This window comes from Zootoca vivipara, chromosome 16 (assembly GCF_965207765.1).
Source record: "Zootoca vivipara chromosome 16, rZooViv2.hap1.1, whole genome shotgun sequence".
Taxonomy (NCBI): domain Eukaryota; kingdom Metazoa; phylum Chordata; class Lepidosauria; order Squamata; family Lacertidae; genus Zootoca; species Zootoca vivipara.
This window is the reverse complement of record NC_142599.1, coordinates 21,449,885-21,477,627: the sequence shown is the minus strand read 5'-3', so window position 1 is coordinate 21,477,627 and position 27,743 is coordinate 21,449,885. Positions and strand designations below refer to the sequence as shown.

Here is a 27,743-nt window from a genome sequence, read left to right as displayed (position 1 = left end):
GGTCTGACACTTCTGTTTATAGTGTATCTGAAGAAGTGTGCATGCACACGAAAGCTCATACCAAAATATAAACTTAGTTGGTCTTTAAGGTGCTACTGAAGGAATTTTTTTATTTTGCTTCGACTCAGACCAACACGGCTACCTACCTGTAACAAAAAGTAACCAAGAATCTCTGCTCGCACAACGCATTTAAAAGGATATCAGTTGTTATATGTCTCTTCTGTTTTGATTGGTTTTTCCTCTATGATTGCAAAATAGGGAAGTCACTCTATTAGTCTATATGTCTATGGTCCCCTGGTCCTATTCCCGTGCGAGGATTTTCCCCGCAGAAACTCCACTCAGAACCGGAAGTGGCGACAAGGAGTCATTTTGCTCTGCATCCCCTTTGGGTGACTTCCGAATCTAGCCTCAGCTGCGAGAGCCGCTTTAACAGAGGAGCATTTCCTCCGCTGCGCATGCGCTTTAGTTGGGGGTGTGTGGAGCCTCTTGTCACGTGATCTCGAGCTACATCGCAACATGGCGGCGCCCAGGGAGCGGCGTGGCTGCCAGGAGTAATGTTGTTTCTTCCTTGAAGCGGTTCTCGCTGGATTCCGGTCCGGAAAGAGGGGAAGAAAACGCAGCTGTTTCAAGATGTCGCGACTTATCGTGAAGAACCTCCCGAACGGGGTGAGAGGCGGTGTACAGAAGGCAGTTTGGGCTGGTGTGGACGTAACTCGCGTGGGGTAAAGGGACTCTGGGCCAAGAGCATAACAGTCTGCTACTAGCCATAATGGCTGTGCTTTATTTCCAGTGTTAGAGGCATTATGCCCTCTGGTTACCAGCTGAGGGGATTCATAGGTGGGGAGAGTTGATCTTGGGCTCGAATCCTGCTTTCCCACAGCCATCTGGTTGCCCAGGGTGAGAACAGGATGCTGGAATAGATGGGCCATTGGTCTGATCTAGCGGGGATCTTATGTTTTTATGTGCTTAAGGCACAAATGTGAACACAGCAGCACTCCCCTCTGCTTGTGATTCCCAGCAACTGGTATCCAGAGGCATACTTCCCCTGGCAGTGGAATTAGCACTAGCACTAGCACTAGCCATTGGGGCTAGTATTTGTCTGAGCCTCTTATAAAGCCATCTGTGTTGGTGTCGATTGCTGCCTGTTGTGGGAGAGAATTTCATGGTTTACGCTGCAGGGATAAATTTCTTCTTCTTGAACGCTTCAGCATTCAGTTTTATTGGATGTCTAGCGTTATGGGAGATGGGGATGTTCTCTACATCATGCATAACCCTATACATCTCTATCGTGCTGCTTCCTCTTCACCTTTTCAAACTAAATAGCCCCAGGTGTCTGCCACTTCATTATAAAAACAGGCCTGATGGATCATACCAAAGATCTACCTAGCTCAACTTCCAGCCTTCCACAGTGGCTTGAAGACTCCTCCTGCCCGCAGACCGTCTGTTACAGGGATGGGGAGCCTGTGGTCCGCCAGATTGTTTTGGAATCCCAGCTCCCATTAGCCCCATTGCTAGGGATAAAGGGTCGCAGCTCAGTGGCAGAACATCTGTTTTGCTTCCAGAAGGTCTCAGGGTCAATCCCTGGTAGGGCTTGGAGAGACCCCAGTCTGTAATTCTGAAGAGCCACTACGAGTCAGTGTTGACAGTACTAAGGTAGGTGGAACAATGGTCAGACTCCTGTGATGGGAGCTATAGTCCTGCAAGACCTGAAGGGCCTCGGGTTCCCCGTTACCGACATCTTGTATTCTTAACGCTGCTTGAAATCTGTTTCCTCTAGATGAAGGAAGAGCGCTTCCGGAACCTCTTTGCTGCATTTGGCACGTTGACTGACTGCAGTTTGAAATTCACCAAGGATGGCAAATTCCGCAAATTTGGGTTTATTGGCTTTAAATCAGAAGAGGATGCCAATGTGGCCCTTGCCCATTTCAACAAAAGCTTCATAGACACAGCCAGAGTGACGGTGAGGTGTCTTTCAGATGCGCTATAATGTCAAGTAATGTTGCAGGATGTTGAAGATTTTTGTTTTTTTACCAGGTGGGGAGAAAGAGTCAGGATTGCTGTACACTACTCTGAACCTAGCTGCCTATCAGGAAGACAAAAAAAAATCCGGAGTGGGTTGTAGCCAACTAAGACGGCATTCACACAGCAGCTTATTCCATTTCCCTGTTGCTTCCTTGTCTATATTTGCACATGATTTACTTCCAGAAATGTAATGTAATATAGCACAAGTTTAGTGCTAATCTCTCTCTGATTTGCTTCCAGAAAACCCCCCACAGAAATTAGTACTAAACCTGCACTATATTCATGGAAGTTGCCTTTATGTTGTGTGGAAGTTCATATATATCATATTTACTCGAGTCTAATGTGCCATCGAATCACAAAGACCTCCACCATAACCATTTGTAATCACCTTTTGCAGGTTGAATTTTGTAAGTCTTTTGGGGACCCACAGAAACCCAGAGCCTGGAGCAAACACTCTGTCAAGCCCCCAGTGTTAAAGGAAGCTCCTGAAAAGTTTACAAAAAGTTCTGGTAATAAAGAAGCAAAACAAGTAAGATTTTTTATTATTATTATTCACTTTGTGAAAAATATCTTAAGGAAAGACCTCTGTCTTTTCTTTTCTTGAGACCTGACTGTCTGCAAATTGGTATTAAATGTCTCCTGTCATTTTAAAGCAACCATTAAAAAAACCCCATGTTTTTCAGGAGAAAAAGAAAAAGAAGAATCGACCGGGGGAGTTAAAGGAGGCAAGCATAAGCTATTTATTTATTGGCTGCATTTATATCCCACCTTTTTCTCAAAGGAGCTTAAGGTTGTGTACGTGGTTCTTCCTCATCTCACTTAATCCCCCCAAAACAAACCTGGGAGGTTGGTTGTGGGCTAAGAGACAGTGACTGGCAGAAGATCACCCAGTAAACTTCATGGCCGAGTGGGGATTTGAACCCTGGTCTGCCAGGTCCTAGTCTGACCAGATGTCACCGCCAACACCCCATAAAGCATGCTACATATGCAGCAGTAACTTGGAAATGCCAGGGGTGGAATTATCGAAGGATAAGAAAATACTGTTTATGTAAGTGACGACTGCAGCTAGAATACTATTTGCCCAGGGATGGAAAGAAGAAAGAGCCCCATTGAAAGAAGAATGGATAATGAAGATGATGGACTATGCGGAGATGACAAGGCTGACTGGGAAGATCAGGCACCAAGAGGATATAAAAATTAATAGAGAATGGCATAACTTTATAGAATATATTCTATACACTATAAAGATTTAAAAATGTTAGCAGGATTGACATAGCACTGTAACTTAAAACGACAAAGGATAAAAATGAAGTACAGTGGTACCTTGGTTTATGAACTTAATCCGTTCCGGAAGTCCGTTCTTAAACTGAAACAATTCTTAAACCGAGGCACGCTTTCCCTAATGAGGCCTCCCGCTGCTGGTGCCCTTCCACCGTTCAGATTCTGTTCTTAGACCGAGGTAAAGTTTGCAAACCGGGACTACTTCCGGTTTTGTGGAGTTCGTAAACCGAATCATTCGTAAGCAGGGCTGTTCTTAAACTGAGGTAAAGGTAAAGGGACCCCTGACCATTAGGTCCAGTCGCCGACAACTCTGGGGTTGCGGTGCTCATCTCGCTTTGCTGGCCAAGGGAGCCGGCGTACAGCTTCTGGGACATGTGGCCAGCATGACTAAGCTGCTTGTGGCAAACCAGAGCAGTGCACGGAAACGCCGTTTACCTTCCTGCTGGAGCGGTACCTATTTATTTACTTGCACTTTGTGCTTTCGAACTGCTAGGTTGGCAGGAGCAGGGACTGAGCAACGGGAGCTCACCCCGTCGGGGGGATTTGAACCGCTGGCCTTCTGATCAGCAAGCCCTAGGCTCTGTGGTTTAACCCACAGCGCCACCCGCGTCCCTTAAACTGAGGTACCATTGTATAATAATTTGGATAAAGGTAATTAGATGCAGTTTAAAAAGGAAGATAAATTTTGGAAGCCAAAGGAGGGGTGGGGGGAATTCTGGGGATTCAGGGAACGGTACGTAAAGGTACGGATATGAATTATGTTTTAATGTAAACGTGTGTGTGTGTGTGTGTGTGTGTGTAAAACTTGTTTTTGGGGGAAAAAAGATAGAGAAAATGCCAGGGGTGGAACCGGGGACCTTATGCACATGAAAGATGGACTCTGCTACAGTGTTGGGAAGTCCCTTCATGCCAGCTTTTGATGTTCTCTCTTGGTGACCCCTTTTCATCTCTCCCTCTTGGACAGCTGGAAGAAGAGGAGGCGTTTCAAGACTTCCTGGCAGTGCACAAGAAGCGGTCTCAGGCGGCCACCTGGTCCAACGATGCCAAAGTGAAGGAGCCCAAGAAGAGCAGAGCCAAGCAGACAGATGATTATCTGAACTTTGACTCTGACGGGTCGGAGAGCCTAAGCGAGAGGGAAGCTGAGAGTGGAGAGGAGGAACAAAAGGAGGGAATTACCCAAGGTAATTGGACATGGGGCTTGCTTGGAAGACTCTGCCCCTCACAAGTGGCTTTGCTCTGCAAGGAGACTCTAGCTCAGTGTTTCTCAAACTTGGGTCTCCAGCTTTTTTAAAACTACAATTCCCATCATCCCTGACCACTGGTTCTGCCAGCTAGGGATGATGGGAGTTGTAGTCCAAAAACAGCTGGCGACCCAAGTTTGGGAAACACCGGTCTACTTAGTATAGCAGAATAGCAGGGCTGTGCATGCATACCCACCCACTCCAAGCCTCACAGGGAAGGGGGTTGGGTCCTGAACCGCATTGAGCTGTGGTGTGCCCAGTTTAATTAGGGTTCAACACAGGGGGCGGCAAAGTTATGTGGCTTGGGCCGGTTCATGGTACCGCAGACGCCGCGGTGGGCCGGAGTATGCAGGCATGCGCAAATGCTATTTCTGGTGCGGAGGAGGCGTGCACAGCTTCCCATTGGCTGCAGGAGCTTCCTGCAGCCAATGGGAAGCTGGCCAGCATCACGGAAGGTGGTCCCCGGTCTCCTCCGCACCAGTTTAGTGCGGCACACAGGAACCGACCGACCGACCGGCGGGGGTCCATGGGCCAGTTAAACGACCCCCAGGGGCTGCTTGTGGCCCATGGGCCTTAGGTTGCCAACCCCTGGTTTAACACCTTAATTACCTGTAGGGTTTTTTTTGGGGGGGGAGGACTAGTGACCAGCGGGGCAGTGTCATTTCCTTGGTTTTTGCGATGCCACCTGAGTGCAGAATTGTCAGTTTGCATTTCTTAGTACAGAAAGTATTGATCTGATGAGTAGAGATCTTTCTTGTTTTGCTTAATTCCAGAGGGTTCTAGAAAGTTTTCTTTCTATGTGGAAGAAACAGGCAGAAGGCTCTAGTTTGGATTATTTCTTCTGGGAAGCGGAGTACAGTGGAACCTCGGGTTGGGAATGTGATCTGTGTGGGAGGCATGTTCGCAACCCGCAGCGCTGCGTCTGTGCAGGCGCGTGATGTGATTTGGCACTTATGCGCATGTGCGAGCGCAATTTAGTGCTTCTGTGCATGTGCGAGCGCCGAAACCTGGAAGTAACCCGTTCTGGTCTTCTGGGTTTGGCGCGTCCGTAACCCGAAAATGCGCAACCCGCAGCGATCGCAACCCGGGGGATGACTGTACAGCTGGTTTAAACTGGTTTTTTTATCCTTTCTGCCAAGGTCGTGCTGACTATTATAGTCAAGCCAGGAGGAGCCTGGGGTTTCTTATTTTCACTTTCTACTACTTTGTTTTAGTGTTCTGTTCTGTATGCTATAGTGTTAAGGTTTAGTCTTCTTAAGTTCTTGTAAGTTAGTTTAAGTTTTAACTCTGCTGCAGCTGGATTTCTTATGGACTGTGCCAGTCCTGAATGTATTGGATTTGTGACCATTGTGCTCATTTGCCTTCAGTAAGGTCTTTCATAGGGCAAGCTGCTTCATTTATTTTAATTCAGTATCTAATTGGTCCTATCCAATAATAGTCCTACTCAGAGGAAACCCATTGAGATTAATGGACATGACTAAGTTTGGCCCACTGATTTCGATGGGTCCACTCAGCTCGTGGATATAGTTTATACACTGATATCTTAAAAGGCTGCCCAGTAATGCTGATTTCTTGGTGGAGCCCATAAAACAGAAATGAAAATATATAACGGGTTGCATAGGCAACTTAAGATCTACTCAAAGTAGACCTGTTGAAATTAATAGGCCTAAGTCACCCATGTCCATTGTTTTCAATGGGTCTACTCATACTGCTGGTTGCAGCCCAATAAATATGTATGCACAATATATATGTATATTTACAAAGCAATAGAAAACATTTATTTAGTTAACCAATTTTATATCAATTTTTAATTTTTTTTAAACCCACATACCTCCAACTGTTTTATGTCACAACAATGTAAAATATTAATAAGGATATGTCAATAGAGTCAACATACTTTAATAACAAGTAGACACAAAAAAATTATCTAGATAAGAGCCGGCACATTTTTTAAACACATTTACGGACGTAATAAAATTACATGTCTAAACAGAAAGGTTTCCAGCAGGTGTTGAACACAATGCAGTGAAGGGGCTTGTGTAATATGAATGCAAAACGAATATTTATGATACAATGCAGCATAAAAGGCTTTCCTAACAGAAAGAAAGAAGGATGAAAACCAGATGATTCAAAAGTACTCATCTCACAGATGGACTTAACAGCACTGGAACACAATGGAATTTTATTGAATTAGTCCATTGATCCCATAAAAATAGAATAAACTATGTTTAAACTCTGCATGGAAGTAAAATATATTTAAAGCTAAATTAAAGGTAAAGGTACCCCCTGACCGTTAGGTCCAGTCGCGGACAACTCTGGGGTTGCGGCGCTCATCTCGCTCTATAGGCCGAGGAAGCCGGTGTTTGTCCACAGACAGCTTCTGGGTCATGTGGCCAGCATGACAAAGCCGCTTCTGGCGAACCAGAGCAGCGCATGGAAACGCCGTTTACCTTCCTGCTGGAGCAGTACCTATTTATCTACTTGCACACTTTGGCGTGCTTTCGAACTGCTAGGTGGGCAGGAGCTGGGACCGTACAACGGGAGCTCACCCCGTCACGGGGATTCGATCCGCCGACCTTCTGATCAGCAAGCTCTAGGCTCAGTGGTTTAGGCCACAGTGCCACCCGCGTCCCATAAAGCTAAATTATGTACACTTGTTAAAATTAGTTTGATTTTTTTTAAAAAAAGAAGACTGGGTGAATAAAATGTTTGGAAAAGACCACGGGAAGGTGCCAGGGCGGTCTAGGGAGAGCATTTAACAGCCATGGGGCCACCACTGAGGGGTCTCTTTTCCTTTGGGGCAATTCACCTCTGTTTTTGTGTGTTGGGGGGGCCCTTGTAGCAGGCTCTGGCACCGTCCACCATGTGCTGAGGCCCCTGACTGCTTCCTCCCAGTGGATTAGCAGACCTTTATAGGGGGGGGAAAGTTCTCCTCCTGCCACTATAGGCATTTACTAATACAGTGGTACCTCGCAAGACGAATTTAATTCGTTCCGCGAGTCAATTCGTTTTGCGAAAAATTTGTCTTGCGAATCGCGGTTTCCCATAGGAATGCATTGAGATTTCTTTTTTTTTTTGCCCATAGGAACACATTAATTAAATTTCAATGCATTCCTATGGGAAACCGTGATCTGCAAGACGAATTTTTCGCAAAACGAATTCGTCTTGCGATTCACCCATCAGATCACATTCGTCTTGCGAAAAATTAGTCTTGCAGGGCATTCGTCTTTCGAGGTACCACTGTAGTGAGACTTTCTCCCTCTATGGCCACCTTAACACCACACATTGAAAGTGTTCCTCTACCACTTTAAACAGACCAAAGAATTCCAGAAACTGCACTTTGTTTATAGGGTGTTAATAGTGGTCAGGGGACAGTTCCCTTCGGAGAGCTACAATTCTCAGAGTTCCCTGGGATATTGGGGTCCTCAGCTCTCAGCACCCTTAACTGTAATTCCTTAAGGGTGATGACAGTCGTTCGGAGAGGCTCTCTGTTACCCTCAAAGAGCTGCGGTTCCCAGAGTGGTTTAACAGTCCGTCCCTCTTCATAGGCAACTCTGGGAATTGTGGCTCTGGGAGGTGAATGGGGGTCTCCCTCTCTCTTTAAATCAGAATCCATCTTGGTCTGTGAGCAAGTCCTTTGCTTACCAGGTAGACTCCCTGAAAAGCACAGGAGGAGGTGACTCTCTGTTCCTTCCCCTTGTCCTGCAGGAAAAGAGAAAAGCGCCGAAGGCAAGATGGCGGCCAGGCAGGAGCTCTCTGACATGGACTACCTGAGGTCTAAAGTGGTGAAGGGCGATGGCTCCTTGCCTTCGTCTGGGGAGGAGAGCGAGGCCGAGGAGTCAGACAGCAGGGGCTTTGATGGAGGAGAAGAGGAGGCAGAGGACGAGAAGCCCAGCCAGAAGCAAGGCCGAGGTGCTGTCCTCGCAACAGGACCTAGGCTGGATGAAAAGATCAAGGGGCAGGGAAGTGTCACGAAGGGGAAGAAGAAACCGAAATCTGCATCCCAGGTAGGCCCCCAACCCAACCCTGGATGGCATTCTACTTATAGTGTAGACCCGTGTTTCCCAAACTTGGGTCTCCAGCTGTATTCGGACTACAATTCCCATCATCCCTGACCACTGGTCTTGCTAGTGAGGGGTGATGGGAGTTGTAGTCCAAAAACAGCTGGAGACCCAAGTTTGGGAAACACTGGTCTAAGGGAAGGGAACAGTTTTCAAGACGAGGGCCACATTCCGTTCTCAGCAAGCTTCTGGAGGCCACATAGCAGCAGTGGTCAGGGCCAGAGTCTAAAGAGGGAGGCAGAGTAATAAATGTAAATTTTATCTTTTGTACAGTAGGCTAGTTTCTGTTTCTTTGTTTATTACATTTGTACCCCGCTTTTCCTCCAAGGAACTCAAGGTGGCATACAAATTTTCTTCCTCTCTATTTTATCTTCACGACAACCCTGCAAGGCAGGTTAGGCTGAGTGGCAGCAACTGGCCCAAGGTCACCTAGTAAGCTTCATGGCTGAGTTGGGATTTGAACTGTGGCCTCCCAGGTCTTAGTCCACACTCACTTTTGATGTGCAAACCAGGCAGGTGTTAGGTATGTTGAATGCATTGTCTGACCTGATATTAGGCGTTTTGTGTTGTATTTCAGCACTAGTGTAATTCAGCCCTTTAAGTAAAGGGGCGCTAGCCGGGCGGGAACGGAGGGGAAGCCCTGGGGGGAGGCAAATGGCGAAAAGCCCCCGCCGCCAAGCCAGTCCCCGAGCCGAAGTGCGGCGCGGCAGGTGCTTTTCGCCGTTTGCCTCCGCCTTGGCTCCGGGAAGGCAAACGATGAAAAGCCCCTGCCGCGCCGCACTTCGGCTCGGGGACTGGCTTAGCGGCGGCGGGAAGAAGGGGAGGAATTCCTCCCCTTCTTCCCGCCACCGCCAAGCCAAAGCCGGCTTCCGTTGGCGCCCGCTGCCGCTTCGGCTTCCTCAGCGAAGGCAAGCAGGCAGACAGCCTGTCTGCTTGCCTTCGCCGAGGAAGCGCCGCCCCATGCCAGCGGTGTGCGGCAAGGCGGGGGGGGGGAGGAGTGCTTCTCTCCCCCGCCGCGCACCTCCGGCATGAGATGGGGCTTCAGAGACCGAAAGGTCAAAGCGGAGCGGCCGGGGTGGGGGGTGGGGAGAGCGTGAGTGCGTATGCGCGACGCCCGCTTGCTGCTGGTCGCCGGGGGGAGCAGCCGGGAGCGGCGGTTGGCGGCCGCAGGTAAACGGTAGGCAAAGGGGGGGGGGAGTGCGCACGCGAGTGTGCGTCCAGTCTCTGCATCCAATCCCTGTGTCCGTGGGGCACATGCGCAGTAGCGCGGACACAGGGACTGGACACAGAGACACAGGGAGTTTATTATATAGGATGCCTTGGCCTAGAGAGGTTATAAAGGAAGCACCAAAAAATACCTCTTTAGACTTTCGTTGACGACATGATGTGTCTTTCTTCGCACAGGCAAAAACTCCGGCCGGTGCAAATGAGCCCACCACTCCCTACACAGTGAAGCTGCGAGGCGCCCCGTTCAATGTCACAGAGGTAGGTGCCCTTTGCAGGAGCTTATCTAGGGCTCCATTCACTCCATTCATTTAAAGCACTGTGATACCACTTTAAACAGCCTTGACTTCTCCCAGAGAATCCTGGGAGCTTTAGTTTGCTAAATGTCTTAGGTCCAGGCTATCTGAGGGATTGCATTATCCCATGCAAACCTGCCTGAGCTCTGAGATCTTCGGGGAAGGCCTTTCTACCACCCTTATAGGTATGCTTGGTGGGGTTGCAGGAGAAGGGCCTTCTTGGTGTCTGCTCCCAGATTTTGGAACTCTCGCTAGAGAAGCCAGGCGGTTGTTTTAATTTTTGCAAGCTGCTTTGAGTCCTGGCCTGGGAAATATGTGAGATATAAATATAATAATGATGATGAAGTTGGGGGGCCCCTACTTCTCTCCCAGAGCTACAGTTCCCCACGTGGCTGAACAGTCCATTTTTCTTCACAAGAAACTCTGAGAATTGTAGTTCTGTGTGGGAAATAGGGACCTCCTAACAGCTCCCCTGGGACAGTGTTCTCGAAGCTACGAACATGAGTCTGACCAAACTGCGGGAGGCAGTGGAAGACAGGAGTGCCTGGCGTGCTATGGTCCATGGGGTCACGAAGAGTCGGACACGACTAAACGACTAAACAATAACAACAGCTCCCCTGTGAACTGACTTGAACTTCTACTCTCCTCAGCAAAACGTCAAGGAGTTTCTTGTGCCTCTCCGGCCAGTGGCGATCAGGATTGCAAGGAACGCCCACGGTAATAAGACAGGTAAGATTCATTTCATTTATTAAACTTACGAGTTGCTTGTCACCTGAAGGTCTCCAAGCACCGTAACAAGTGGCCTATGACGTGGGGCATTTATTTTGCGGCGAAGGCTCATCGCTCAGTGGCAGAGCGTCTGTCTGTCTTGCAGGTTCAATCTCAGGTTCAATCTCTTGCCATCTTCAGTTAGGACTGGGGAAGGACTCCAGTCTGCAACCCTGGAGAGCTGCTGCCAGTCAGTGTAGACAATGCTGAGCTAAATGGACCAATGGCCTGACTCGGTATAAGGCAGCTTCCTGTCCTGCCCCAACGTAAAATCTGCTCTTTGTAAGACCTGAATGAAACGTCATAACGTTCTTCCCTGTGTCTTTTCATCCCTCTCCCAGGTTATGTGTTTGTTGATTTTAACAGTGAGGAAGAGGTGCAGAAAGCATTGAAACGAAATCACGAATACATGGGTATGTACCCACGAGGAGGTTGAGTAGAGTCAATCTAGTTTCTGAATCTCTGGGTTTGCCAAAGATGCTGTTCTTCCTTGATACTCAGACACATGTCTAAAATTATAGTGTGTGAATGTCACAAACACATTACAAACTTGGGCACCATTTGGGTACTGTACAATATAATCAGAGCTTTGCAGATGACTTCGAACTTGTACCTAGGTTTGTTTATTTCCTCTTCCCTCTCATTCTGTTTTCCTTTTCTGCTGTGTCTTTTTATATTTATTTCTCCCCTCCCTCTGTGCTTTGTTTTCAAAGGTGGGCGGTACATCGAGGTGTTTCCTGAAGAGAGCGCTGGAAAGGCGAAACTCCCTTCAAAAGACCTGGCCCAGGTCTGGCAAAGGACGAAGAAGGATGATGAAGAGGAGGAAGACCTCTCCGAATCCGGGAGGCTCTTTGTGAGGAACCTTCCCTACTCCAGCACTGAAGAAGACTTGGAAGCAATCTTTTCCAAATACGGTAGGCCTTTGGCAGTTTAACAATCAATTGCTCTTCACAGGGAACTCTGAAATTCTAGCTCATTGAGGGAAATAGCAGGAGTCTCCTAGCAACTCTCAGCAGCCTTAGCAAACTACAGCCCCCAGAATTCTTGGGGGGGAAGCCACTGTTTTTTAAAAGTGATATCAAAGCACTTTAAATCTATGGTGCGATGGTTGCCTCAGCGCCGCTTTGTGGTCTTCTTAGGCCGCTGCGTCCTGCAGCCACAGAGGTTTCTTTATGGGAATGTGTGTTTGTTTCCCGTTCTCTCCAGGGCCCCTCTCTGAGATCCATTTCCCCATTGACAGTCTCACCAAGAAACCCAAAGGTTTTGCTTTCATCACCTACATGATCCCGGAACATGCCGTCAAGGCCTTTGCAGAAGTGGATGGGCAGGTTTTCCAGGTACAACTGATTTGGGACGGGCTGTCGCTTTGTGAGAAAACCCACTGGGTTTGCAGGCAGCAGGCTCCCAAGTTCCTCCACTTTTCTTTTTTAAGGATCAGGTTGCAAGACATGAGAAAGACCCAGCCTGGAACCACCTCAAAGCTCTGTGGTTTGAAGGGTAGCTCCTTTTGGTTTTGGTTCTGCCACTGGGTGCTGACCCATGCCGGGACCTTCTTGGTGTTGGCTCCCCCTTTATGAAACGCCTTCCCTGGTGAAGTGCTTCATTCAGTAGTCCTCATTTAAGAACATTCCTCTTCACCCAAGACATTTTATGGCTTGGAAGACATTGCTGAAGTGGAGGCCAGAGTTTGAGAAGGGTTTTTTCTTTTTTAAAGTGGTCTATTTTCATCCAGCATGGAGTTCCAGAGTTGCTACCTTTTCTCCTAGGGCCGGATGCTACACGTTCTGCCCTCCACTATTAAGAAAGAAGAAGGGGAGGACTCGGATGCTGCTGGGGCGTCTTCTTACAAGAAGCAAAAGGCATCCAAGGACAAAGCCAACAGTTCCAGGTTTGCCTAATTATTATTAATCTTACTGTGTATTTATTTCATTTATGAATCACTTCCCACGAGGCACCCTGAAGCAATTTACAAATTAATATCTATGAAACATACATAGGGGTGCAGGTGGCGCCGTGGTCTGAACTACTGAGTCTCTTGAGCTTGCGGATCAGAAGGTTGGCGGTTCGAATCCCCGCGACGGGGTGAGCTCCCATTGCTCTGCCCCAGCTCCTGCCAACCTAGCAGTTCGAAAGCATGCCAGTGCAAGTAGACAAAGGTATAAATGGCGTTTTCGTCATGGTGTTCCATTGTACCAGAAGCGGTTTAGTCCTGTTTCACCCCATGACCCCGAAGTCTGTCTGTGGACAAACGCTGGCTCCCTTGGCCCGAAAGCGAGATGAGCGCCGCAACCCCATAGTCGCCTTTGACTGGACATAACTGTCCAGGGGTCCTTTAAAAAGGTAAAGGGGCCCCTGACCATCAGGTCCAGTCGTGTCCGACTCTGGGGTTGCGGCGCTCATCTCGCTCTATAGGCCGAGGGAGCCGGCGTTTGTCCGCAGACAGCTTCCGGGTCATGTGGCCAGCATGACAAAGCTGCTTCTGGCGAACCAGAGCAGCGCACGGAAACACTGTTTACCTTCCCGCCGGAGCAGTCCCTATTTATCTACTTGCACTTTGATGTGCTTTCGAACTGCTAGGTGGGCAGGAGCTGGGACCGAGCAACGGGAGCTCACCCCATTGCAGGGATTCAAACCACCGACCTTCTGATCAGCAAGCCCTAGACTCTGTGGTTTAACCCACAGTGCCACCTGGGTCCACCAGGGGTCCTTTACCTTTACCTAAACCAGGCATTGGCAAACTCGGCCCTCCAGATATTTTTTTTTTTAAAGATTTTTATTATTTTTCAAATAAGGCATACACAAACAAGACATATAATATAACACTGTCCCTTCATTTTCCCTCCACACACCGGTCCACTTCTGCCACCAGTAGGACCCGTGTGCTTTAGGAAACAAAGGGGTCCAATTGTGAATTGAGTTCTGCTTCCCCCCTCCCTCCTCCCTCCATATCCCCCCCCTGCCACTGAGAGAACAGGGAGGAAGGGGTTATGGGGATCTGCATCCCCCAACTCTTTCATAATCATATTAATAAACCTAGAAGAAAGAGAAAGAAAAAAAGAAAAGAGAAAAAAAAACAAAAAAGAACAAAGGGAAAATTGGGAAGAGTTCAAACTTCCCAGTTCTTATTATTTTAACATCTTAATTGCGACTCCCTCGATAGTCTTCCTCATGGTTTTCCTAACAAATTCTGATTACTAGTGGCGAATTTTCCAACTCAGTTTCAAAACTTAATCTTATAATATTAACTCAATCCTCCTCCTTTTTCATGCTGCCCTCCCACAGGTCCCCTCCTGCCACGAGAGGTGCCTGCAGAGCACAGCACTTCCAAGGTTCCATTTCCTCCTCACCCATCTGAGCAGCCCCTGCCACTGAGTGCCTCAGAGTAAGGAGAGGGGGGCAGGCAGCTTTCTAACCAAACACCTCACTTAACCTACAATAATTTACAATAACTTAAAAATTCTCTCCAAGCCATTCTTATACTCCCTTAAGGAAACATAACTTTTTTCCCCCTTCTTATTTACATTCCATCTCCTCTCCCTAAGTCTTTTTCCCCCAATTGGTTCAGCGTTTCCATTGTCATGCCAAGATTTCGAAGACCGTCTTTCAGAAACCAAAACAATACCTTTTAACTAAAGTTTTTACCCCACACCCATTCTTTCCCAAATCCATCTCCAGGCCTTTGCCCCCCCCTGCCCCTGTCCTTCCCATCCCACAAAAACCCCACTCCACATTTTAACCCCTCCAGGATCTTCAATTCCATTAGACTTTAAGTCCCTTTGTCTCTCATCTTCTTGTTCTGCTTGTTTTTCTTCCTTTTGGAAATCATATTTTGCTTCATCCCGATATTTTGGGACTACAACTCCAATCATCCCTGGCCACTGGTCCTGTTAGCTAGGGATGATGGGAGTTGTAGTCCCAAAAACATTTGGAGGGCCGAGTTTGCCTGCGCTTGACCTAAACAGTCAAAAGAATTGCATACATAAAAACAATTTTATAAAAAGCAATTAGAAACATACAACATAAGGACATAACACAAGCCTGCTGGGTCAGGCCAGTGGCCCATCTAAGTGCAGCATGCTGTTCTCACAGTGGCCAGCCAAAGAGAAACCCACAAGCAGGATCTGAGCACAACAGCACTCTGCTCACCTGTGGTTCCCGGCAACTGCTATTCAGAGGCATAGTGCAGGCATCCCCAAACTTCGGCCCTCCAGATGTTTTGGACTACAATCCCCATCATCCCTGACCACTGGTCCTGTTAGCTAGGGATCATGGGAGTTGTAGGCCAAAACATCTGGAGGGCCGCAGTTTGGGGATGCCTGGCATAGTGCCTCTGACAGTAGATTCAGACCATAGCCGTCATGGCCAGGGCCAGATTTAAGTTTGATGAGGCCCTAAGCTACTGAAGGTGCAATGGGGGCCTTTATATGTCCAGCTGTCCTTTGCCAACAACAACAAATTGTCGCTGTTTTTTGTGTTGAATATATGCTACATGGTAATTTATGGACCTAATAGGTATCTAAAGCCATTTGCACATGCAGAGTGTAGGCACCCTATATATAGAAATGAGGAAACCAGTGATATTTTAGGGAGCAAGCTAGCAGGCGGGGCCCATTACTTACAGCATAGGAGCCTACACAACACAAAACACTGTTGCTGTATGTAGGTTTTATTTTATTTGTTTTTTATCTCATATTTTGGAAATGTACATCCAGGGTTTTTGGGGGGGCTCCAAGAGAGTGGGGCCCTAAGCCAGGGGTAGGCAACCTAAGGCCCATGGGCCAGATGCGGCCCAATTGCCTTCTCAATCCAGCCCAATTGCCTTCTCAATCATGTTTTTACATGAGTAGAATGTGCCCTTTTATTTAAAATACATCTCTGGGTTATTTGTGGGGCCTGCCTGGTGTTTTTACATGGGTAGAATGTGTCCTTTTATTTAAAATACATCTCTGGGTTATTTGTGGGGCCTGCCTGGTGTTTTTACATGGGTAGAATGTGCCCTTTTATTTAAAATACATCTCTGGGTTATTTGTGGGGCCTGCCTGGTGTTTTTACATGGGTAGAATGTGTCCTTTTATTTAAAATGCATCTCTGGGTTGTTTGTGGGGCATAGGAATTCGTTCATCCCCCCCTCCAAAAAAAATATATAGTCCGGCCCACCACATGGTTTGAGGGACGGTGGAGTGGCCCATGGCTGAAAAAGGTTGCTGACCCCTGCCCTAACCTATAGCTTGTTTAGCTTATATGTAAATCCGGCACCGGTCGTGGCTAGTAGCCGTCAGTAGCCTTGTCCGGCATGGATTTGTCCAATCCTCTTTGAAAGCCATTCAAGCTGGTGCTCATTGCTGCCTCCTGTGGCAGGGAGTTCCATAGTTTAATCACGCACTGCGTGAAGATGGCCTGAATCTTCCAGCATTCAGCTTCACCGCGTGTCCACAAGTTCTAGCGTTGCTTTTTTTTTTTAATAATTATTTTTATTAAGGATTTTCTTGGGTTACAAAGGTAGTGCAGTGTCTCATGCATCATTTTTACACATCAATTTTACTTGTTGAGACATTATGAGGAAGGGGGGAAAGAGGTGGGTGGGGTGGGGATTTGGGTGTGGTGGATTGCCGATGTTTCTGTTTTTCTTGATATGTGTAGGGGTTCGGCGTCAGCGTCTTTTGTGCAGGTTCTCTGTTGTTTGTTCGTGCTTCTTTGTTGGTGAGAGATGTCGGGATTTGTCTTAGGATGTGGTTGTTCATTTGTGGTTGGCTGTGATGATCTTTAGTTTCTTGTGTGAGCGGGGAGGGAGGGTGTTCTGATTAGGTTAGCCATATTGATTTGTATGCTGACGGTAAGTTTTTGTCGTTGTCTTGTTGGGCTGTATAAGTGATGAAAGGGAACCATACTGGGGTGAAGGTGTCTTCCTCTGTTTGTCCCCGTGTCAGTTTCATCTTACTGGTCAGTTTTTCCTAGTAGGGCCGTTTCCCATACAACTTGGTACCATTGGTCCATGCTTACTCCCGACAGGTCCCTCCAGTGTCTGGCTATAATGTTTCTGGTTGCTGACAATAGGTGGATTATAAGTTATTTGTGATCTGAGTGAGCGTTGTTATCTTGAAAGATATTTAGTAAAACCAATTCTGGTGTAATTTCTAGCACTTGCTTAGTTATCTTACAAATTTCTTGCATGGATGTCTTCCAGAATGATTGGATTTTAGGGCACTCCCACCACATGTGGAGATATGTGCCTGTGGAGGTGCATCCTCTCCAACATTTTGATGAGGTTCCTGAACATATTAGTGCTAGTTTTCGTGGAGTCAGGTACCATCTGTGGGTTAGTTTCAATGACGAAAACGGTGCATATGTAAAATTAGATTAGATTTATTTATTGTCATTGTGTAATTACAGTGAAATTGGATGCTATCCCATAAAAACAAAAACAAGAAACAAAACAAACACACACACATTTTTAGCCATACATGCACAGGCCTACACAACTCTTCAGGTCAATTATTTAGTTACAGTATTTAAGATGGATATAGCTTTTGGGTAGAAACTGTTTTTTAGTCTATTATTTGGTCTTGATTTAATTGTTCTGTATCTCTTGCCTGAAGGCAGTGGTACAAAAAGACTATATCCCAGATGAGATGGATCCTGTAAAATAGTTTTTACTTTTTTGAGGCAACGGGAACTGTATAGATCTTCCAAATCTGGGAGGGGATGACCAATAATCATTCCGGCTGTGGTTATGACCTTCTGTTCCAAGTCTGTCACAGACTGGGATAAATATTATTATTATTATTATTTTATTTTTTCTCCCCCCGAATATAGCTCTCATAACTGGAACACCCTCTTCATGGGGGTGAATGCGGTCGCCGATGCTGTTGCGCAGAAGTACAATGCAACGAAGAGCCAAGTGTTTGATCATGTAAGCCTTCTTTAAAAATCATTTTTAATTGTTTTTTATTTATAATTTTCAGATTTATACATTTCATTAATTTTACAATCCGGTTAACATTTCACAATTTGACTTCCTTCCCCCTCTTTCTGCGGTTCCTTCAATTTATTTTTTCATATCTTCTGCAAATTCGTTTAACTTGCTCATTTAATTATCTACTGTAAGTATATACTCTTATAAAACTGCAGGTTATCACAATAATCCTGCCAATGTTCTTATCTGTTTACAATTTATCTGTAAATATCCAATAAACGATTTCCATGCTTTTATGAAAAGTTTCTTATCTTGATTTCTTATTTTTCCGGTAACTTTTGCCATTTCTGCATATTCCATAAGTTTTTGTATCCATTCTTCCTTTGCTTGGACTTCTGCTTCTTTCCACTTTGGGGCGAGTAACATTCTTGCTGCTGTAGTAGCACACATGAATAATTTTCTATACAATTTCGGTAGTTCTGTCCCTATAATTCCCAAAAGAAAAGCTTCTGGTTTGTTTGTTTTTGAACATCCTTTTCAGCTAAGTTAACCCGTCTTTCAGCTAAGTTAATGGCAATATCCGTATCTATCTATGCATCTAAAATTCTCTCTTGGCAGGAGAACAAGGGTAGCATTGTGCCTACGTAGAATCGCAGAATTGTAGAGTTAGAAGAGGACCCCTGAGGGTCATCTAGTGCAACCCCCTGCAATGCACTTTGGAACTCCCTGCCTATTGACATCAGGCAGGTGTTATCACTGTATACTCATTTTGTCACCTGCTAAGAGCATTTTTGTTTAGTCAAAGCCTACCCAGACATCTAGAATGCTATTATTATTATTATTATTATTTATTATTATTTATACCCCGCCCATCTGGCTGGGTTTCCCCAACCACTCTGGGCAGCTTCCAACAAAATATTAAAATACAATGGCCTGTTAACCATTAAAAGCTTCCCTAAACAGGGCTGCCTTCAGATGTCTTCTAAAAGTCTGGTTGATGTTTTTCTCTTTGACATCTGGTGGGAGGCCATTCCACAGGGCGGGTGCCACTACTGAGAAGGCCCTCTGCCTGGTTCCCTGTTGCTTTGCTTCTCGCAACCAGGGAACCGCCAGAAGGCCCTCAGTACTGGACCTCAGTGTCCGGGCAGAACGATGGGGGTGGAGATTTTCCTTCAGGTATACTGGACCAAGACCGTTTAGGGCTTTAAATATGCTGATACATATTTAGTTCATTGATGGTTTTAATTCTTTTGGATGTTGCAATTGTTTTTGTCTTCTTGTAGATTGCTTTGAGGTTTTTTTATTAAAAAAAATCTGGTGGTGTATATAAATTTTATGAAATAAAAAAATTATATTATTGTCTCATGGCAGGAAGGCAAGGGGAGCGTGGCCGTGAGAGTGGCTCTGGGGGAAACAGAGCTTGTTCAGAAGGTCCGACAGTTCCTGCTGGACAACGGCGTCCGTCTGGATTCCTTCAGCCAGGTAAATGCCATGTGCTCCCAGGAGAGGAACTTCCAAGTGTACTTTCTACTGAGTCAGACCATTGGTTCATCTAGATCAATATTGTGTACACGGACTGGCAGCAGCTGTCCAGGGTTTCAAGCAGGGAGTTTACCCCAGTCAGAATTGCCCGTCTACTGGGATTTACCTCCCTGTAAATGTGCATAGGCTTTGCAATCTTAAGTCACTGGCTCATTATTGACCACACTGGCTGGCATCAGATGTCCACGAGTTCTGACTCGATGAGAGAGGGAGGAAAACTTTTCTCTATCCGCTTTTGTAAACTTCTGTTGTGTTGCCTCTTAACTTGCCTTTTCTGCAGCCTAAAAAGTCCCAAACGTTGCAAAAGCTTCCTTCGTAGGGCAGTCACGATCTTCCCTCTTCTTCTTCTTCCAGGCTGCTGGTGAGCGGAGCAAGACCGTGATTCTGGTGAAGAACCTGCCTGCTGGAACAGAGGCGGACGAAATAGAGAAGGCCTTCGGGGCGCACGGAAGCCTTGGTCGGGTGCTGCTCCCCGAAGGAGGGGTGACAGCCATTGTGGAGTTCCTGGAGCCCACCGAAGCTAAGCGGGCGTACATGAAATTGGCTTACTCGAAGGTGAGGATGTGCGGTGTAGTGGTTAGAGTGCTGGGCTAGGCCCTGGGAGACCACAGTTCAGATCCTTTGCTCAGCCATGAAGCCCGCGGTGGGTGACCCTTGGACCACAGTCACCGCCTCTCAGCCTAGCCTACCTCACAGGGCTGTTGTTTGCAGATTAAATGAGGAGGGCTGGTGTGTGTGTGTTTGGAGAGCCATGCATACCACCTTTTGCTCCTTGTCGAAAAAGGTGTGAGTAAATAAATGAATAAATGTGCAGAGCTTGGGCTCAGCCAAGGTGGCTGCCCACCTCCCAAGTAGCTTCATGGAACAATATGTACCTGCAGGGCTATTTCCGTGGAGCTCTGACTTTTAACTCCATCCCTGACTACATTTAATTTAATTTAATTTAATTTTGTTTGCTTACTTATTTATATCTGTTATATCAATTAACTGAGCAATCAGAGAACACCTACGTAGACATTTGTCCTGGAAAACACATACCGCTGTCCGATAATTCTTAGTTGGGAGATGGAGTGGGTTAGATTATGAGAAAAATAAATCTTAAAAAAATATTATAATAACTGTTTGGGATGAATCTGAGAGCCAGTGTGGTGCAGTGGTTAAGAGTGTCGGACTAGGACCTGGGAGACCGGGGTTCAAACCCCCCACGTGGCCATTAAGGTGACCTTGGGCCTCACAGCCTAACCTACCTCACAGGGTTGTTGTGACGGAAATATGGAGAGGGGTGTGCCATGTCGAGCTCCTTGGAGGAAAGGTGGGATATACGGAAACAGAAACTGAAATAACAATTTTCAAGCCCGGATGCTAGGAAGTTTGAAGCAGCGGCTTCTCCTTTCTGCTGTTTGCACTAATGGCAATTTTTCTCCTTTTCTCCCCACACCACTCAGTTCCAGAATATCCCCCTGTACCTAGAATGGGCGCCTATGGGAGTCTTCTCTGGTCCTGCAAAGAGAGAACCTGAGATTCCAGGAGGTGAGAAGGAAGGAGACGGACAGCCTGGAACTGGTATGCACTGTCTGTTTTTAATGTATGTGTGGGAGTTTGTTTTTAAAATCTGAAGGCAGTCCTGTTTAGGGAAGCTTTTAATGTTTAACAGACCATTGTATTTTAATATTTTGTTGGAAGCCGCCCAGAGTGGCTGGGGAAACCCAGCCAGATGGGCGGGGTATAAATAATATATTATTATTATTATTATTATTATTATTATTATTATTATTATTAATTTATTACAGTGGTACCTCAGGTTAAGTACTTACAGTCATACCTCGGTTTAAGTACGCCTCGGTTTGAGTATTTTCAGTTTAAGTACTCCGCGGACCCGTCTGGAACGGATTAATCCACTTTCCATTACTTTCCATGGGAAAGTTCGCTTCAGGTTAAGTACGGACTTCCAGAACCAATTACACTCATATCTCGGGTTAAGAACGCTTCAGGTTGAGTACGCCGTGGACCCGTCTGGAACGGATTAATCCACTTTCCATTACTTTCAATGGGAAAGTTTGCTTCAGGTTAAGTTCGCTTCAGTTTAAGTACTCCACGGACCGTCTGGAACGGATTAATCCACTTTCCATTACTTTCAATGGGAAAGTTCGCTTCAGGTTAAGTACGCTTCAGTTTAAGTACTCCACGGACCGTCTGGAACGGATTAATCCACTTTCCATTACTTTGAATGGGAAAGTTCGCTTCAGGTTAAGTACGCTTCAGGTTAAGTACAGACTTCCGGAACCAATTGTGTTTGTAAACCGAGGTACCACTGTAATTGGTTCTGGAAGTCCGTACTTAACCTGAAGCGTACTTAATCTGAAGTGAACTTTCCCATTGAAAGTAATGGTAAGTGGATTAATCCGTTCCAGACGATGAAAAACACCCCCTAAAACAGCAATTTAACACAAATTTTACTGTCAAATGAGACCATTGATCCATAAAATGAAGGCAATAATCAATGTACAGTGGTACCTCAGGTTAAGTCCTTAATTGGTTCTGGAAGTCCGTACTTAACCTGAAGCGAACTTTCCCACTGAAAGTAATGGAAAGTGGATTAATCCGTTTCAGGCGGGTCCGCGGAGTACTTAACTTGAGAGTACTCAACCTGAAGCGTACTTAACCCGAGGTATGACTGTATTATTATTATTATTAATATTATTGGTTTGCCTCCAGACCCCCACTTCCCACTTGCTCTGTGGCTGGTCACCTTTTCCCACCTGAAGAAATTGCAGGCTGGAATCCTGCAGCACTCTCCTTCTAGAGAGGGAGAGGGAATTCTAAAAGATGCTTTGCCCAAGCTCCTCAGGGTCCAACCCTGCAGCTTTAAATGAATGTACGGAACATGTAATGCAATCATCATCTGAGGCCCTTCTTCTTATGGAAGACTGAAAAGGGACAACACAAGAACGAGCTCCCCGGGGAGACTTGTGGACGCCTTCATTACATATCATTAGGCGTCAGGCCTAATTACCCTATTTTTCCGTCTATAAAAGGGCCCCATATTTTGGGGGGACTCAGATTTAAGAAAATCCACCCTCAGCACTATCCGTGTATAAGGCGCCCCCTAATTTTGGACATTAATTTTTAGGGGAAAAAACCTAGTGTTATACGGAAAAATACGGTATGCAGGTGAAACTCGGAAAATTAGAATATCGTCGAAAAGTGGATTTATTTCAGTAATGCAACTTACTATTTTTTATTTTAATTTTTTCAAATGCTTTCTTTTGGAAATTCCACAGTAATAAAACAAATAGTTACAATAATACAAAAATAAACATTGCTATTACATTTAATTAATTCCATTCCATTTATAATTGACCTGCCTAATGACAAATAATAATTAATTACAACAAAAAAGGCTTGACATATTTTGCTTTGCATGTCATGCATCTATCTCATATATTGGTTTCACCTTTTAAGTTCCATTACTGAAATAAATGCACTTTTCAACGATATTCTTATTTTCCGAGTTTCAGCTGTGTTCCTCTCCACAGGCCTATGGCTTACCAAAGCCTTTTAAATTTGTGGGTTTGGGGGTGTGGTATTGTTTTTGTTTGTTACTATGTTACGTATTTTTGTGTTTTTATATGGAAACCGCCCTGTGATCCTCGGATGAAGGGCAGTGAAGAAGTTTAATAAATGAAATTAAAAAATGCTGCCGATAGGGCCTAACCTAGGCCCATTATTTTCGGTGTGAATTTGGTCGGGTACAACCCAGGCTCATTGACCACCTCCTGGGTGACTCTGCCAGAGAGGGCAGAAGGAGCAGCAAATCTGTGGTCGGCAGGCCCTGTTTGTGTGTTAAAAGTACTTCTTCACGCAGCACGTAATTAAACTGTGGAACTCCCTGCCACAGGATGCCCCAACTTGGATGGCTTAAGAAGGAGGATTAGACAAATTTGTGTAGGAGAGTGCTGCTAGCCATGAGGGCGATGCTCTGCCTCCTTGGTCGGAGGCAGCGATGCTTCTGAATACCAGTTGCTAGAAGCAGGGATCTCTTCCTTCTTATGATTTTAATTTCCATCCCTGCTGCAGATGCCCTGTTTTCGGCAACGTGACCCTCCTCTGTTTTCATTTATCAACTTTCGCTCTGCCCCCCCCAATATTAAAAACATCCCATCTCCTGCTTGTATGTGCTCTTTCCCAAAGGAGAAGGGAGGCACAGAGGCAAAGCCACACGTCCTTTCCACACGCTGGCCCCCGGCAAGCAAATTCCCCTTTCCCCACACCCAGGACCCTCACCTCTAGATAAAGGGCTTTTAGCACCACGGCCCTCAGAAATCTGCTCGCGGCCGATAAGGGTCTCCGCTTCCAGCCTCTGGCACCCGGGGGACAGTGGCAGTAAATTCCTCCGTCTGATTACAAAAGAACTCTGCGAGGCTGACTTCGTTTTGTTATTATTGTGGAAACGGTAGATGGTGTGTGTGGGGGGGGGGTCCTTCATTCCCCATGGCTCTAATTGGTTTCTTTTCCAGAGAATCAACAAAGTGAATGTCTATGTTTGCTAATTCGCTGCCTCCCTAGGGTCCCCCCCCCATTTAGAAAAGGCCTGTAATAGGATTTTTTTGCCTGGCTTTAAACAAGGGGGGACTCCCCCCCCCCAAACTGAGGGCTGCATTTCCTTCTGGGAGACCTCCTGGGGGCCACATTCCAGCAGTGGGCGGGGCCAGAATCAAAAGTGGGTGGAGCAACAAAGGGAACCCCCCCCCAACTAGTTTGTGCAGTAGGCTTGTATCTACGTAGCTGCATACTCTTCAAGCATTATCAAAGGTCAGGGACAAATTTCCTGTTGGGATTTGAATAGATTCTAGGAGAGAATATATTTATTAGATATTTATTATATATATATTATATATTTATTATATATATATTTATTAGATATCTAATATATTTATTAGATATTATCCTTCCTTCCTCATGTTTGTGAGATCAGCAGAGTACCATCCCTTTTGCAGCTTAAAAGGAAGCTTAGATAGGCTAGTTTTAGCCTTTTAGTAATCCAGGATGCTTTAAGGCAGACTGGATTCTCCTGGTATTCCCCCCCCCCTTCCTTCCCCACAAAACAATATTCACATAAAGAGTGTTGCAACAGGTGAAAATAACATTTACCAACTCAGAATATTTGCTGACGAATAAGAACTGCTGCTTTGTTCAGGTTCGTTTACAAAAACATGCTTTAGTCTTGTTTGAGAGAGATGGAGCCTGAGCTCCAATGCAGATGTTTTCACATTTCTGGCTTGGTGAAAAGAGACGAGAAAGAGATTGTGCCCAGGCAGGTAGGAAGCTACATACAGTGGTACCTTGACATCCGAATGACTCGACTTCCGAAGTCGGCAAACCCGGAAGATTTATCGCTGCGCGCGTGCTCTGCACATGCGCAGAAGCGCAAAATCGCGCTTCCCGCATGCGCAGAACAAGTGCTTCGACAACCGAAGACTTCGACTTACGAAGAGTGCTGCGGAACAGATCATCTTCGTAAGCCGAGGTACCACTGTATAGTTATGCCCTCCCACTGTTAGGGCACGGTGGGAGTGTCTTTCACAAAGTTCTCTCTAGCAAACTTGCAGGAAAACTCTGTGAGCATCAGCTCCTACCGTGTGCCTATCTAGCAAGACATGCATCGTTGGTTTGACTGCGTTTTTAAATATCTCGCATCTTGCCGTGTGTGTGCTGGGTCTGAGGTTCCTCGCTTTGGGGCTAAACACACAGAGAAGGGCCCTGCAAATGTTCAGCCTGGATGCATCAGGTCAGAAGTGTGTAGAGCGGGCTTCTTGAGCCTTACACCCCCAGACGTTGTTTCCGGCCAGCATAGTCCAGTGGTCAAGGATGCTGGGAAGTGTAGTTCAGAAATATCTGGAGGACTGAAGGCCAAATATGGCTGCTGCAGAGGAAGAAGGGTTGTCGTGGTCCCCTTGCCCCCAGTGTGCTTCTCTACCTCGCTCCAAAAAGTTTGTGGGGCTTCCCCCGTACTTGACCTGGAAGCAGCAATTAGTGCACAATTGCTGACAGGAGTGAGACACTGTCAGCATATTGCAGACCTGCCCTGGTTGCCAGTTTGCTACTGGGCCAAGTTCAAGGTGTTACTATTAGTATATAAACCTCTTAACAACTCGGGGGCAGTTTACCTTTGGGATCTCTTCTGTCTGAAGAGCTGGCATTGTACCAGGAGCAACATGACGCCCATTCCACATTTGTAAGAAATCAGTATTTCACCAACACTTTGGAACTCCCTGCCTCTTGAAATCAGGCCGGCGCCTTCCCTGTGCTCCTTTTTGCAACCGCTTAAAATGTTTTTGTTTAGACCAGGCATCCCCAAACTTCGGCCCTCCAGATGTTTTGGACTACAATTCCCATCATCCCTGACCACTGGCCCTGTTAGCTAGGGATCATGGGAGTTGTAGGCCAAAACACCTGGAGGGCCGCAGTTTGGGGATGCCTGGTTTAGACCAACCTATCCAGACATGTAGTTACATGTGTTTTAATCCACTTAGCCTTGATTTTAACCACCACCACCACCCCTCCCCGGTTTTAGATAGTTTTGAAAACAACAACTGATAATTTCATTTTTCTTCTTCCTCTTGCAAACCGCTTTGAGCGTTTTCTTTTTGCAAATCAAGTGGGGTGTGTGTATTTTATTAAAGAAATAAAATAAATAAATGCTTCCTCCAACAGTGGAGGCAGAAGACTGCCACCCTTGTCTAGTAGCAGCACCCTGTCTAGTCTTACCCTCCACAAATGTGTCTCATCCTCTTCCAAGCCTCCAAGCTGGGGGCCGTCACAACGTCACATGGGAACAAATTCCGCAATTGTGGCGTGCGGAATCCTCTTTGACATTCAGGAGTGTCGTTGCTCAGTTGTGCCACCTGCCTGTTTTGAGTCCCTGAAAAAGTGGGCAAACTGCAGTGCTGACTAACCACCGGGTTGAAAGCTTGTTATAATGTCCCCACTTTTTAGGGGAGGGGGGGAATCCAAGCTCAATCTGAGTGACTGCCTGCTGGGTGGTGATGGCTGTGATCCTGCCTGATATTTTGCAGGTGATTGTGGAAGCCAAGGAGCTCAGACGCAGCCAGTGGAAGCCGAAATAGAGGAGGACGAAGAAGAAGAAGAGGAAAGCATTCCTGGGTGCACACTCTTCATAAAGAACCTCAACTTTGTCACTACAGAGGAGACTCTACAAGAGGTGCGTGTCTGATGGCTTGAGCATAGCTGCCAAGTACCCCGCGGAGAAATCCGAGATCGGCAGCTGCGCAACAGCTGCGGAGACGCAACTTCCGGTGTCGCTTTGCCCATCTATGGGTACCAGAAAATGGCCGGCGCCAGAAGTCGCGTCTATGCATGTCCAGAAGTGCGTAGACGCAACTTCTGGTGTTGGCGTCAGCCATTTTCGGTGCCCATAGATGGGCAAAGCGACACTGGAAGTTGCGTCTACGCACTTCCGGACATGCGTAGATGCGACTTTTCGGCGCCGGCCATTTTCTGGTGCCCATAGATGGGCAAAGCGGCACCAGAAAAATGGCCGCCGACAGGAACAAAAATAAGGGAAATTAACGGGAGAGAAGCTGGAACGGGAGACCTCCGGAAACGGTAAGGAAAAATGGGGGTTTCCCGGGAAATACGGGGTACTTGGCAGCTATGGGCTTGAGTGCATTATGTTTCTTCCCCGGGCCTCTGGCCTCTTACTTTGCATTCACACGACAGTCTCTTCTGTTTTCGTGCAGTTTTCCTAACTGTTAGTTGTCTGCATTATATCTGAGCTTTTTTTTTTACGTGAAGGAAAAGCCGCTTCCAGAAATATACTGGAATGTGGCGTAAGTTTAGCATTTGTTTCTGGGTGGTTTGCAAATTGTTATTTTTTTCCCCTTTCTGGGGTTAAACTAAGAAGTGCACAACTTTTCCTTTCCAGGTCTTTTCCAAGGTGGGAGCCGTGAAGAGTTGCGCCATCTCAAAGAAGAAAGATAAAGCTGGTATGTCCTCTTGTCCGATTAATTAGCCCTTGGTATTCTGTCACCCTCTAGGTGTGCTTTGGACTACAACTCCCATCACCCCCCTTGCAAAGATGAGCTAGGTGGGACTGGTGGGAGTTGTAGTCCAAAATGGCTATGTTGGCTGGGACCTAGTGGGAGCTGAGGTACAAAATGGCTCTGCTGGGAGGGGCTGGTGGCGGCTGTAGTCCAGGTTGTCATAAACCGCTCTAGGGTGCGTTCCCCCCCCCTTTTGGTGAAAAAAAAACAGGTGCTGGAACTCATATCTTGGTCAAAGGATTGCTATAGGAGGATGGAGGCCATGAGCAGCAGAAAAAGGGGCAACATTATTTGGTACCAGCAAGTACTGCCACAAAAAGCACCGACTTATT

At 46.4% G+C, this 27,743-nt stretch overlaps 1 protein-coding gene across 1 annotated transcript in view; it reads left to right on the top strand.

Moving 5' to 3' along the window:
- The first annotated feature begins 447 nt into the window (after nt 1-447).
- The window catches only part of RBM19 (RNA binding motif protein 19), a 102,099-nt gene continuing 74,803 nt past the window's right edge, over nt 448-27,743 (top strand). Inside the window, exons 1-18 of the mRNA XM_035098192.3 lie at nt 448-666; nt 1,778-1,960; nt 2,420-2,551; nt 2,706-2,747; nt 4,268-4,484; nt 8,253-8,551; nt 10,010-10,090; nt 10,776-10,854; nt 11,235-11,306; nt 11,607-11,807; nt 12,100-12,230; nt 12,660-12,781; nt 17,707-17,803; nt 19,178-19,288; nt 19,703-19,903; nt 20,794-20,911; nt 26,425-26,570; nt 27,294-27,354. Of these exons, the coding sequence (XP_034954083.3) occupies nt 631-666; nt 1,778-1,960; nt 2,420-2,551; nt 2,706-2,747; nt 4,268-4,484; nt 8,253-8,551; nt 10,010-10,090; nt 10,776-10,854; nt 11,235-11,306; nt 11,607-11,807; nt 12,100-12,230; nt 12,660-12,781; nt 17,707-17,803; nt 19,178-19,288; nt 19,703-19,903; nt 20,794-20,911; nt 26,425-26,570; nt 27,294-27,354 (2,329 nt within the window). The 5' untranslated portion in view covers nt 448-630. The remainder of the gene's footprint in view (nt 667-1,777; nt 1,961-2,419; nt 2,552-2,705; nt 2,748-4,267; nt 4,485-8,252; nt 8,552-10,009; nt 10,091-10,775; nt 10,855-11,234; nt 11,307-11,606; nt 11,808-12,099; nt 12,231-12,659; nt 12,782-17,706; nt 17,804-19,177; nt 19,289-19,702; nt 19,904-20,793; nt 20,912-26,424; nt 26,571-27,293; nt 27,355-27,743) is intronic.